Here is a 15,308-nt window from a genome sequence, read left to right as displayed (position 1 = left end):
ACCATACTTGTTCCGGACACTGCGAGAGGGCTGTACAAGCAATGATCACACGCACGGCACAGCGGACACACCAGGAAACGCAGTGTTGGCCGTCGAGTGGCGCTAGCTGCGCAGCATTTGTGCACCGCCGCTGTCAGTGTCAGCCAGTTTGCCGTGGCATACGGAGGTTCATCGCAGTCTTTAACACTGGTAGCATGCCGCGACAGCGTGGACGTGAACCGTATGTGCAGTTGACGGACTTTGAGCGAGGCCATATAGTGGGCATGCGGGAGGCCTGGTGGACATACCGCCGAATTGCTCAACACGTGGGGCGTGAGGTCTCCACAGTACATCGATGTTGTCACCAGTGGTCGGCGGAAGGTGCACGTGCCCGTCGACCTGGGACCGGACCGCAGCGATGCGTGGATGCACGCCAAGACCGTAGGATCCTACGCAGTGCCGTAGGGGACCACACCGCCACTTCCCAGCAAATTAGGGACACTGTTGTTCCTGGGGTATCGGCAAGGACCAATGATGGTCGTATGCGTGTTTGGCGCCGTGCAGGTGAGCGCCACAATCAGGACTGCATACGACCGAGGCACATAGGGCCAACACTCGGCATAATGGTGTGGGGAGCAATCTCCTACACTGGCCGTACACCTCTGGTGATCGTTGAGGGGACATTGAATAGTGCACGGTACATCTAAACCATCATCGAACCCATCGTTCTACCATTCCTAGACCGGCAAGGGAACTTGCTGTTCCAACAGGACAATGCATGTCCGCATGTATCCCGTGCCACCCAACGTGCTCTAGAAGGTGTAAGTCAACTACCCTGGCCAGCAAGATCTCCGGATCTGTCCCCCATTGAGCATGTTTGGGACTGGATGAAGCGTCGTCTCACGCGGTCTGCACGTCCAGCATGAACGCTGGTCCAACTGAGGTGCCAGGTGGAAACGGCATGGCAAGCCGTTCCACAGGACTATATCCAGCATCTCTACGATCATCTCCATGGGAGAATAGCAGCCTGCATTGCTGCGAAAGGCGGATATACACTGTACTACTGCCGACATTGTACATGCTCTGTAGCTTGTGTCTATGTGCCTGTGGTTCTGTCAGTGTGATCATGTGATGTATCTGATCCCAGGAATGTGTCAATAAAGTTTCCCCTTCCTGGGACAATGAATTCACGGTGTTCTTATTTCAATTTCCAGGAGTGTATTTTACACTACTTTCAAAGGTTAAAGACATCATTAAATTACAAATGGGAGTGACATAGAAAAGTAAATAAGTAGCCAAAGTAGGAATAAACTATTTCTAAAAATTAATTTTATGGTGGTCAGCTAATCACTCGTGTCTTGCTGTATATAAACGGATATGCATTTTACGCAGATGAAAATAAATAGGGTTTTTTACTGATGATGGAAGCATTATATCATCTCCAAAACATATGTGCAGATGTAGATGTAAAGATTCTCCACATCCATAGCTGAAAGGTCAGCATAGATGACTGCCATGCGGAAGACCAAGGTTTGATTCCCAGCACCGCCAAAGATTTTTTCTTGGTGGGAGGACTCTTACAGGGTCCACTCAGCCCTGTGATGCCTTTTGAGGAACTACTTGACTGAGTAGTAGTGGCTCCACAGTCTGCAAAGTCTGAAACATGGTCTGGAAACTGGTGTGCTGACCACATGCCCCTCCATGCCATATGCATATGTGCCACAAGGCACAAGACAACATGACACCCGGTAGACATCCTTTGGGCCTACAAGGCCTGGCAAGAAGCTCGCTGTCATGTTTAGGTGTAGAGATGCAACAACAGAAGGACTCATAAAGAAAATATACAGAAAAATATGGTAGCATAAAATCCTGTGCAGAATATAGATAATGAAACGAGTAACCACAACAACTCTGCATATGCCTGAGGCATTGAATAGTTGAAAAGCACATAAACATCTCTCAGCTTTTTGATGTTGTACAATGAAGTGTTTACCATCTAAAGAGCAACTGGCCTTTCAGGTGTACAATGTGTATTCTGTTTATCTAAAAATGTGTAATACATAACAATACCAGAGAAGTAAAGTTGCTACGCACCACATAGCAGAGACGCTGAGTCACGATAGGCACAATAAAGGGATTCACACACTCGTAGCTTTCAGCCATTAAGGCCTTTATCAAGAGTAGACACACACACACACACACACACACACACACACACACACACACACACACACACACACGCAAATGCAACTTGCACACGTGTCTGCTGTCTCAGCTCTCTGAGACTGCATACATGTGTGCAAGTGGCGTTTGTGTGAATGTGTGTATGTGTGTCTTCTGCTGACAAAGGGCTTAATGGCAGAAAGCTATCAGTGTGGGAATCTTTTTATTGTGCATATCGTGACTCAGCATCTTGGCTATGTGGTGAGTAGCAACTTTCTTCTCTGGTATTGTTACATTCCATCCCTGATTTTCCATTGTTTGATATGTGTAATACATATTTAGATATACATAGGAATTTTTGAAATGAGGAAGTTGTACAGATAAGTATTTAAAGTTTTTTATGACATTCATTTTGGCAAACAGTCTAACTTGTAACTGCAGTTTTCTATTCCAAACATTCATGTCATTTATGGGAGTAAGAGATGGAGTATTCTTTCTACTTATTTCTGACTATTTTTCATTTTTTTGTTTGTTGTCTTTGTTCTGCTGTACATTTCTGCATCCAAATTCAGATTGGCACTTGGAACAATACTCTTATAACATTTGGATGCCACAATTCTTTGAAAATTATCAAGAATGAAGGAATAGCAACTTCTTTTATGATTTTGCTGTCTGTCTGATGCTGTATATATTCATAGCTTTTCTAAGCACTAAGAACAAATAAATTAAGTGACAGTTAATTGTTGATACAACTTATAGAATTAGATAATAACAGGTACTTTTCTCTGTTATTGTACATCTTGACTTATAACAAGTGCCCAAAGATGATACTTTGTGATGGAGTCTATGGAACATGATAAATGAAACTGCTGTAAATCAGATTTGTACAGTAAGTTACAAAATTGCTTATACTAAGTTCTGAATGTAGTATGCCTGTGATTTGCAACTGAATAAACAACTACTTTTCAGGAGCTGCATGGTCATTGACACTGAAACTATTCATGATTCTTAGTACTTTTCTTTTTAACTTACGTTAAACATTGAATTAATGTGTCTTACAATGTTACTATCACATCTGTTTACATGAATTTCCAAATTAAGAAGCAGATAAAAATATGTAGCTGCACATTTTTACAGGCAACATTCAGCGTGGTTGATGGGACTGGCAATGGCCAATACAGTTATTTTGGAGATGGACTTTGTTCTGGTCATTGTGGTATAACTATTGATTCTCCTCAGGAGAAGGATTACGGCAGATGGCAGTGCATTGTTTTAACTGCTCACAGAAGAAAACCTCTCTCTTCTTTTATCTCCATTTCTTCAGATATGGGAGATGTTGCTGCAGCTGGTAAGTTGTGAGAAAGATAACAACAACTTGGTGAAAAGGAAAGGACTCATGTGGACTTTCAGATACTCACTGTGCTCACTAAGAATTTTTACTACCAGGACAGTTGGACATGAGGTAAACTTGCAAAATAATTGTAAACTGAATTGCCTCTCACATCACAGTTTATTGTTAATCATTGTAACAGACTGATGATGTAATCTGACTCACACTCTTTTGCTGAGTAATATACTACAGAGGGGGAGGAGGGGGGGTGGGGATATATTAATTCTATAACAGACAATCAGGATTAGGTCAAACATGTTATGTCAATACCTTCTTGTATCACATGGAGTGTTCTCAGATTTTTTGTGCATTAAGATGTAACACTTTTTATCATCCAAAAGCAAAAATCAGTATATATTCTCAGACAGTAAGTGTTTGGAATGATACAGGACTCTTGCATTGATATCCTGAACAAAACCCTAGTGGAGGTGGTTTGCTAGTGCCTTTGTCTTACAAAGCATCAAATATGCATTTGTCTCCTATGAATGATATTGATTATTTCTTTTGTGAGGCTGAAATTCAGTGTCATAACATAGCCTACTTTCAGATAATGTGGATGGGCACCGTCATCCTAACTGCACCCACATGACACGTGGTTCATCATTAGTTCATATCCTCATTCCACAGGACATGGAAAATAATTTTGGGATTTGACTCAACATAAGTACATAGTCTGTTGGCAAAGAACTTTATGCTACCACCTCTTGCTCCCTTCCCTTAATATATCTTCTCCAGCCAAAATTTGAACTGGCTATCTTCAGGTTGAGCATCACTATATTAGATGTTTCATAGATCTTAACTACGGAAGCTAGTTTGTCATGATTTACTACTCTATTAAACTCAAGGCATTAGTGGAAAAGCATTTGATCACCCAGAAAAAAGTAAGTGAAGGAAATGACTATGACTCTCTTCAAAGGTACATATACAGCGGAGTCCCATTAATACGAACTAATTGGGACTGGGTGTTGTTCAGATTACCGATTTGTTTGGATTAGCTGGAATTACAATGACAAGTTTCTAGAATGAAGTATACCAAGCAGACAAGCAGTTAAGTGGGTACACCAAGGTAACAGATGGGAACAAGTGTGGTAACAATGGCTCACTCTCACTCCCTGTTGGTATGTATTTTCATCAGGAGTAAACAGGAACATACAGAGAAATTGAATGCTTTGAAACAGATAGAGATGGTGAGAATTTATCTAAACTGGAAATGGAACTGGGTGGTGGTAAAGCAACCATTTGTGACTGGAAGAAAAACCGAGTGAAGCTTGAACAGTCCTGTGCAAAGTCTTCAGGAAAAACACTCTAAATTTGGCAGACTTTGAAACAGTCCCAGTACGATAAAGTGGATGAAGCTCTTTTCCTTTGGTTTACACAGGAAAGAGAAAGGGGAACTCCTTTGAGTGGAGCACTGGTTCAGGAGAAGGCTGTTTTACCTGAACAATGTAATGCATTGTGTTGAGTCTTTTAGTGTGAATAAGGGTTGGTTGGACAGATTCAAAAAAATCATGGAATCCGCCAGCTAACAATTACTTGAGAGAGGATTTCTTCTGGCCATGATGCAGTGAAGGAATACTTGGGTGAGTTTGAAAAAATGAAAGAGGGAAAATATTCTCCCCAACAAGTTTATAACGTTGATGAGACTGGCTTTAATTTTAGTGCATTGCCAACAAAAAGCCTGGCATCAAAAGTGGAAGACCATTGTCCTGGTTTTAAAATGTGCAAAAATCATGTGACTTTATTAGCATACAGCAACACTACTGATAATCACAAGCTGCCTTTAATGGTTATCATCAAATCTGCTAGGCCCAAAGATTTTAAAAACTGCAACATGAAGTCCCTACCCTTATATTATTGCAACCAGGAAAAAGCATCGATAATTGGTAACCTGTTCAAAAAATGATTTAATGGCCAGTTTTTTCCCGTCTTACAACAGTTTTCTAAGAAAATCATTTGTCTTCCCATACAATCCTTTTGATTCATAATGCACCAACTCACCCCAGCACTGAGGAATTATGTGTTGGAGAAATTGTGGCGAAGTTTTTGGTTCTGAATGTCTACAGCTGATGGACCAGGGCAACTGCAAACATTAAAACTGATTTACAGAAAACAATTTTTTAGACTGCTGTTCCAAGATTATAGCATTCTTTTAGAGGACAAAATAAAAAAGACCAATGTGAAGGATATTGTTTATTGGACCACTGTGGCATGGCAGAATATTTCAGAAAATACTCTGAGAAAATCATGGACATCTCTTGAATTTCAGGACAACTTAGTTGAAAATGAAGAGGAAAATCTACTACGAATGATACAGACAATCCCTGGATGTGAAGAAGCTAGTGAAGGAGGCATAGATGAGTGGATAGGAGCAGGTAGGGCATGTGTGGAGAACCTCACTGATGCTGATTTAGTTGCTGCTGTGACTCACGACTAGAAAAAAGTGGACTACTGTGACAGAAGTGACAAATGAGCCTGAAAGTGACAAAGGCGAGCTGGTGCCACACAGTGACCCAGCAAAAACCCTTGACCTCATGCTACGTTATTTGGACCAACATCCCACTGCTACACCTGCTGATTTGATGTGCATGAGATGATGACACAACTATGCGTCATGTAACAGACTGTCTTCAATATGCCAAAAAATAATGACTGAGTGTTTGTTATCTAAAAAGTAGGGATAAATGCCCACTGTATTTTAGCAAGTTTGACAGCTTTTCTTTCATTGTTATGCAGTATTTAAACCTTATGTTTGCTTGCCAATTTTTCAACTACATGTTTACTGTACTGTGTAAATTAAAATAATGTGTGTGTACCACAGTTTAACACACAGTTTTTGATACTTAGACTAACATTTTTCATGTTCAGATTAACCAAACATTCGGATTACCAGGGTTTGGATTAGTGGGATTCTGCTGTACAGGGTGGAGAAAAACTGAGTCACAAAATTTTAACCCTGGTTAGCTGATGCCAGTAGGAATGAAAATTACTAATGTTGTGTAGGTCAACAAAGCACAATTTTTAAACTAATGAACCTTGGTGCCACACGCTCTGATTGGTTGTGGGATTGCCCTGTTGCTGGATGCTCTGGACAATGCATGATTGCAATGGCTTTGCCTGCCAGAGATCATGATGTATCCAAGGTGGCCCGCATACTCAGTGGTAGTGCGCCAGCTGGGGTCCCAACACATCCATCGTAATTTCATGATAAGATGTACTGGAAACAAATCTATCAACAGCTATAGTTTGCATACAGAATGGCCAACCCTCTGACTTGACACAAGCTTGGTAATGTCGAACGGTGTTTTGCCGAACTCTTTCAAAGATTCCTGGCATTGCCCTGATGTGATTGGTGGCATGTTGAATGCGATCCATTAATTCCTCATTGTTTCTATGCTGTTTGTGTCTGGGTGGGTGAACTTGAACCTTGAAGAACCCCCACAGGAAAAAGTCTGGTGGTGTGAGGTCTGGTGGCGTGAGGTCTGGTGATTATGCGGGCTTTCAAAGTAACAAATGATTGAAATGAGGTGGATCTCAACTATGTACCCTCTGACTCCACATTGAAATTTTAAAAGTTTTGGCTGGTTTCATTGTCTAGGGGCTAGGATACATAGTTGCCACATTACAGGCCAAATACTGCTGAGTCTACAGAATACAATAAGAATATACACAAGAAACGAATGGTCGTAGGTTTCTACCACTCGGTAACTGTGAATTATGAAAGTAACACATAAATTTATAAATGAAAGATTACCATTAAATAAAATCTGCAGATACTATCTTAATGACTTTGAATGATGAGTGCAGTAGTAGAAGTACTTTTGAGAATGTGGAATATTTGTGCAAAACACTTATTGGTGTCGATGGTCCAGAAATTAAATAAAATGTAAGTTGAATAACAGGGAAACAATAGATTCCTACTGCATGTAATTAGTTGTGAACAACAACATAGCTTGCGAGATATTCACTTCTAAACACACACTATGTCTTCACTGTAGAAGCCACGGAAATCTCACAAGTGCACAAGTCAGCACTATGAAATATTTCTATCTGCCATGACTACACGTAAACTACGCCACACTCTCCAAGTCCCTCTCACGACTCTGTGTCCGTCACATTCAGCACTTCCTGTGTCCAATGCCATACCGTCCAGCCCTGCCGCACTGCCAGAACTACCCCTTGTTCTCTCTGGAAATTTGCTTCCATCCAGTCTCCCCATTCACGAGCGCTGTGATTGGCTAGAGCGCTCGCGCCATGTCTTAATACCAATGCACAGTCACACAAACATAATGAAACATATTCAAAATACTGGATTTAAGTACTTGAAATTAAATAAATATTCCTACGGCTGGACCATAAACACACTCTAACACACATTTTAAATACATAAACAAATTAAATAAACATATGTCAAAGAATAGTGACATAAGGCAGACCAGTAGCCTAATGTCTCTGTGTTTTCTAAAATACAGTAAATATTTAACCAATTTCTTCATGAATAGTGTATATCAGATATAAACAAAGACATAGATGAATAAATATATTTATAAGCATGATCCTACCAATTTTTCATGTAACTGTGGAGTACTTATGGCCTGACATGATCGACAGTAATCAGCTACTTTGACCTCCAAAAACTCATGTACTATTCAAGTTACATGCCTGTAATTTATACCAATTTTCGTTTACACTAATAGCTTTCTAAAGACACATAGATCAACAAAATCAAATGAACCGTTTAGATTTTGGAAATTCTTTGCTGGGTGTTACTTGTATAATTTACAGTCAGATACTAAACTGTAAACTAATAAAGATTTTGAACATCTGATTACACCATCGAATCATTGTGCAAATAATAGTAATGTACAGGTTTCTTTTTGAGATATCATCATTCATCTGGCTACTATTAATTTCTATACGAACTGTGAAATGTCTGCCATTAAGGTTTCATGAAGTCCACCATTTTGGCACTCACGGCATAGACACCTCCTTCATTGACACAAAGCACTGTCCTTGTCACAGTGTCAACATGGAATTCCCAGCCATGCAAACATGTAGTCCAGCCATTGTGTGGCATCATGCGGTTGATAATGAGCCGCGGCTTGTGCAGCAACCCGAGCGGTAGCCGTCAACTCTGAATGTAGAATATTTCCTGGGTGCTGCAACTCACGTGTTTCCTCACAGTGGGTGCACTAGAACCGTGAAGAATTCCCACAGGAAAAAGTCTGGTGGCGTGACGTCTGGTGGCATGAGGTCTGGTGGCGTGAGGTCTAGTGATAGCTGGGGCCATGTCCTATGAGCACCTTTGCCAATTACCTCGTCATCAAAGAGTTGATTTAAATATCTGTGCACAGCATGATTGTTATGTGTGGGCATCCCATCATGATGCAACCACATGTGTAGCTGTATGTCCTGGGGAACATCTTCCAGCAGGTCAGATAGAGTTTCTTGCAAAAAGTGAAGGTAATTTGCCCCGGTAAGTCAAGGAGGTAGACGGACTGGCCCAATCAGATGGTCACCCACAATGCCTGCCTAAATGTTGAGCAAAAATTGTTCCTGGTGTCCATGGATGTACGTGATGTGAGGATTTCACCTTGCCCAATAACGAACATTTTGAGTGTTGAAAAGGCCATCCCGATGGAAGGTGCACTCGCTGGTGAACAACACAATATGAGGAAGTCAGGTCCTGCAACATGTTGCAGAAACCACCAGCAAAATCCTAGCCTGTGTTCATAGGCTGCCACAGGATTTAGGTCTTGGACAGGGTGGAAACTAAATGGCTCATGGCCATCATTCCTCAAAACATTCCAGACTAACCGATGAATGACACCCATGTCATGTCCAACTGCTCAGGGACGTGTCATAGGGGCTTCCTTGATGTGCTCGAGAACAGTCTCCCACTGTGTTTGAGGTATTCAAGCTAATGAGCCTGTTTCACCAAGTTGCTAGTGAATTGTTGTAAAAGTTTGCAGATGCTAGTGGCATCTTGCTAGGTACCATTCCTCATACAACCTTTGAGCTTCATGGTCATTACCATTGGCTTGTCCATAAACAGAAACCATATCTCATTGTTCTTGAAATGAATACTGTGTTGCCATGCTTACTGTATGACTAAATTGCAGGTGACATGTGTGTGCTCTGAAGTGAAGCTTATGTGTGAATGCCTCTGACGTGAGGTGGCACAAACAGCAAGACCTATTTGACATGTGTGCATTTTACGTTGGGGCAGTGACGGAATGAGGGACATTTGTATGTGTCAACGGACAACCATAGCGCTGTCTGTCAACCAGCAGATGGGAACAGAGCAATCTTATGGTCAATCAGAGCATGTGGTGTCAAGTTTTTGTAGTTTAAAAATGGTGTGTTGTTGACCTACACAACATTAGTAATTTTGATTCCTACTGACATCAGCTATCCAGGGATAAAACTTCATGACTCAATTTTTCTCCACCCTGTTTGTCACACATCTGTCATTATTGTTTGTTTTAGTGCTAAATATAACCACATAAATAAAAAATTAATGATTTTAGGGCTATTGTTATAACACTAACACTATGAATTATAGTACTAAGACAAGAAATTCACCAATTATGGGAAAATGCAGTTGCAATGCTGTCTCATGCATATGGTAGAATGAAAAGACTTTTCACCTTGCTGGACTTAAGATTTTCTTCCATTCCCATCCAACATTTCCTAGCTCTTTGACTATTGTGTTTTTCCAAAAATGAATGTAACTGTGTGCTGTAATTTGCTGCTGCAAAATAACAAGGTCTGATCTTACTATATCACACACCAATACAGAAAGAAACATGGAAAAATTGTTCTTATTACATGAGTTGGGTTCACCTCACGTGTTACTGGTTCAATCTCACATCTTATTTAAATATGGAATCGTCATTAATATGTTACATATGGTGTGATAGAAATGACTACAAGCTTTCTGCGCATGTTGTTCAACACACATCAATATGTACAGGAAGTTATCATTTGCTGGTGGTAAGATTACAGTGAATGATGTTAATATGTGTTGGTGCACACTTCTCAACTAGATTTAACTTGTGCACTGGGTAATTTATATAGTGGTTGTGCATCATTGTGCATCAGAGTGCCCTTACAGTCATATAGTGACTACACTGAGATGTAATATCTTTGACATCATTTATTCCTCATTTTTTATAATTATTCTCTCACTGATTTTTCACACTGATATATTTTCAAACTCCATTGCATGAGCACACTATGCAATAAATGTTGCTTTAAGGCTTAACATTAATTTCTATGAGCTACAAGATTTTTGCCATCCCAGTGTGATTGTAAGTGACAGTCAATGTCAACTAATGTGCTATTCATGCTTCATCATTCCAACATCGAGTCCACATCAACTGCATCATCTGTGTACTTCATTGACAACATACTTTGAGCATCAAAAGCTGCTCTACCGCATCAGTTGCACCACTGGCCATCTCTGTATTAAAGTATAGCAATGCCGGGCCCAGCACCATCACTCTATATTCCTCTGAGCACTTCAGTTAACCAAGTCAGTTTCAAACCACCACCTTTTTCGAACAGAAATCTGTCCTATGCAACTCAAGAGTTAATTTGTGCTCACCAATGTCACGGCTGACAAAAATAATTTCGGTCATGTCACCACGGCACTTAACAAAGACATGGCTCTCAAGGTGCAGGATATTTTGGCCTTACCACCAAGCACTGACCAACATATTACTCTGAAGGATGCAATCTCTGTCACAATTTGAGCAGAATGACCTGATAAGTTGCTGCAAAAAGAGGATGTAGGAGACCACACTCCCTACCAGTTGTTGGGTTGGTTGCAAACACTAGTGAATAATGCTGTTGATGGAGACATACAAATGAACATCTGGCTGTCACATCTTCCTCTCAATGCATAGAAGATCCTTGTAGTATGTGCCAGAGACCATGATATGTTAGTGCAGACTACAGACCATATCGTGGAGATGTACCCTTGTGCAATAGTAGCGACTGTTAGCTCACCACCTGATTCTGTTATAGTATCACTACAGATGCAGATCATAGAGCTCACTGCACTAGTCACTACACTATGGACATGGCAATCCAGTCATCAACCTTAACAACATCACTCACCAGGACAATGTAACCAATCATGTTAGTCAAAGGAGATCTGCAGGTACCACAGAAGGTTTGAACCTCAAGTACAGAAAAGCACTCCACCATGCAAGATGGGAAACATGACAGAAAGTCAATAATAATGAAGACTGGCTTTCTGAACAGAAGTCATCAATTGTTTGTCACCGATCTCTATACCAATCTCCAGTTCTTGGAGGATACTGGTCCAGACATATCTGTTTATCTAGCCACTCGTCTGCCTTGCTATAATAATTTGTGATGGCTGTCACCTCTTTGCTGCCAAAAGATCTGTGATAAAGACGTACAGTCATGTGACACAGGCCTATGTCATAAGTTAAGAGCTGGAATTTATTGTAACGAATGTGACACAATTTAATGGTCTTAAGATGACAGGAGAGACAGTGTGGTACTGGGGTGCAAGACTCACTTGTCTCTCACAGTTGACTCAAGTATTGTGTGCAGCCGATCTTCTTCTTGGGTCAGACGGCTGCATCGATCTTCACAAACTCTTGTTCTCTGAAGACTCTAGCTGGTTAAGGGAATTTCAAAATAGACTTCTTTTCTACTCCTGAAATAATTCTGTACTGTCAGGAAACTTTCGTTCAACTCTGTTATATTTTCATCTCCATAGTAAAACAACTTCACAAGATTCATACAAGCATTCAACTATTGTGAGTCAACCCTGTCTTGGACATTTAGAAACTGACAGATACACTTATAATGTGTTTGGTTTAATAACCACTATAAAACTAGTTCTTGCTTATTGCAAGTCCAACACCCAAAAATCAAATCTAAATGTCTTTAGTTCATATTCATTATGTACAATTACACAAGATAATTCCTTATCTTTTGACAATGTCTCTGTTTCTACTAATAACCGTGCATATTTTACCACAATTATAATACATGACGTTTCAATCCACATTGGACTTAGCTCTGTTTTCTATTCCTCTTACAATCATAAATTACAGGTGTACATAACTCATGAATACTCTGCTGCTTCATTCTGACTTCCTGTACTACTTTTTCTAAGTATGTACTTATTCATTATCTATTGTAATCTGGAGGAGCTCTGGGTAGAATAAAAGTGTTCCTTTCTTAGATATTTGTAAACCCAAAACTTAATGAGGCTATTTATGCATAGAATTCAAACTTACCATACTCATCCCTTTAAACGTGTGACTTCTCTCGTGATACTGCCCTTTTTCCCTTTAGGCACAGTACCTATATCTTTCTTTGCAAGATGTGGCAACCCTGCAGGCACAATATCTTTTACCTTAGTCTATAAGCTGCTTCTAGTCCAAGTGGCACATCGATGCAACTGCTCAGTCGTGAGTTGTGCTGAAATAAGTTATCACATGTTCGTGTCTCTCATCACAGAAATGGAACTGCATAATATTGCACAAAAGAATGCAATTTCTTTTTGCATTAAATTGGGTGAAAATGTGACAGCAACTTACGGTAAGCTTCAGAAGGCTTTTAGAGAGGAGGTTTTATCAAGAGCTCAAGTTGTTCATTGGCATAAAATGTTTAGTGAAGGCAGAACAAATGTTGAAGATGAAGGCCACAGTAGATGACCATCAACCTCACGGACAGAGGTCAACTTGGTCACGTTGCATGTGTGTGTGTGAAATCTTATGGGACTTAACTGCTGAGGTCATCAGTCCCTAAGCTTACACACTACTTAACCTAAATTATTCTAAGGACAAACACACACACCCATGCCTGAGGGAGGACTCGAACCTCCCCTGGGACCAGCCACACATTCCATGACTGCAGAGCCTTAGACCGCTCGGCTAATCTGACACGGCAGTCAGGGTGCATGAACTCATATGATCTGATCAAAGATTATCTGTGAAAATGAACATCAATCAAGAAATGCTTTGTCTAATAATAACTGAAGATCTTGATATGAGAAACATTTGTGCAAAAATGGTCTCCAAAAATCTCACACCACAACAGCAAGAAACATGGAAAAATGTGGCAGCCGATCTGTTAGAGCAAACGGAAATAAATCCAGAATTGTTGAGGAGTGTTGTCACTGATGATGAAAGTTAGTTTTTTCAGTATGATCCACAGGCAAAACACCAAAGTTGACAATGGTGCTCTAAGAGATCACCCAGACCAAAAAAAGCCCACATGTTAAAGTCAAAAGTGAAATGTATGTTTTTGTGCTTCTTTGATTCCAAGGGAATTGTTCATAAAGAGTGGGTTCCTCCTGGACAAACAGTTAACTAATATTACTAAAAAGAAATTTTAGAAAGACTTCATAAAAGAGTTCTTCGTGTTCATGCCAACATTGCTGATAATCAGATTTTGCATCATGATAATGCGCCATCCCATACTACTCTGTCAGTACAACAATTTTTAACCTCAAAACAAATTTCAGTACTAGCACACCCACCTTATTCACCAGATATCACTCTGTGCGACTTTTTTCTATTTCCAAGAGTCAAAACGGTGGTCAAGGGACACCATTTTCAAACAACACAAGATGTCCAAAAAGCTGTGACAAGGGTCTTGGAGGATATTACAGAAGATGAGTGTCAGAAATGTTACCATCAATAGCAGAAGCGCTGGAAAAAGTAGAGCAATCAGAAGGGAACTACTTTGAAGGAGACAACACTAAACCTGACTAAAATGGTAAGAAACATTTTTTTCACATCAGTCTCATTACTTTATTGTCTCACCTCGTATATTCTATTCATCTCATTTCATGTCTAGAGATCACTGTTCATCTGTGATTCTCTTAAACTGGTCCTGATCTTGTAGTTGTATTCGGTTTCAAAATTATACGATAGTGTAAGAATTCAAGAGTAGGTTACAGAATAGTTTAAGAATTGAAGGGAATGCGGTGCAAGAAAACTAAGTTTGAAGAAACACTGAAAACAACTAGGGAGCTGACATTCATCACTCTGTCCATTAACACAGAATGTTAACATCCCTGGGGGACAGCTGTGACTCTGCCTGGATCCCATAGAACTGACATTAACCTCACTTGAGCATGTGCATACCAGTACCTCCCGTTAATTTTTGTGTGAAAGTCTCCCCACAACAAAACAATCAGCACTTTACTACATAACCCAACAGCAGGTAAAGTTATCCTATTTTCTGCTTTGTCATGGACAAGTCTGAATTCCTTCCACAAGTTGTCTATAACCTTGTTAGTACCATTAGGTTTGGAAAAGCAACAGCTACAACGTTTCCAGAGATTATATTCTCAGAAATTTCTTGATCTATAATTAGCTCAAAAGGTTTCGCCAGACTACTTACATTTATAATATCAAAGTTGACTATTTTTTCTTTGAAATTTTGTTCTACATTATTTACTCACAAACTGACAGCTCATGTAGTAACAGCTCATATACAAACACCTGTAATTTTTGATTGAATAATTAGTATTAATTCCTTAGGTTGATCTGTGCTCTCTTTCAAGATATTCATTTCCTGTCTTGCAGAATTAAATTTAATATTACATACATTTTCAGCAGATCTTAATTTTTCAACAAGTTCCTTTTCTACATTATTACATTTATCTTCAATGGCAAATTCTAATTATTTAGTTAAATCTTGAATTTGCTCATCCTGTCTGGTTAAATTCAGTAAATAGTTGATTAACATGAGTAGTCAAACAACTAGTGAGTTCACTCTT

At 39.9% G+C, this 15,308-nt stretch overlaps 1 protein-coding gene across 2 annotated transcripts in view; it reads left to right on the top strand.

Annotated features, from left to right (window-relative positions):
- LOC126353954 (uncharacterized) overlaps positions 1-15,308 on the top strand; it is a 179,437-nt gene that overhangs the window by 107,471 nt on the left and 56,658 nt on the right. For both annotated transcript variants that reach the window (XM_050003254.1, XM_050003255.1), the window contains exon 6: positions 3,280-3,490. In XM_050003254.1, coding sequence (XP_049859211.1) covers positions 3,280-3,490 — 211 coding nt within the window. The remainder of the gene's footprint in view (positions 1-3,279; positions 3,491-15,308) is intronic.

Source organism: Schistocerca gregaria, chromosome 3 (genome assembly GCF_023897955.1).
Source record: "Schistocerca gregaria isolate iqSchGreg1 chromosome 3, iqSchGreg1.2, whole genome shotgun sequence".
Taxonomy (NCBI): domain Eukaryota; kingdom Metazoa; phylum Arthropoda; class Insecta; order Orthoptera; family Acrididae; genus Schistocerca; species Schistocerca gregaria.
Note: the sequence above shows the minus strand (reverse complement) of the source record. Positions and strands in the feature narration are given on the sequence as shown.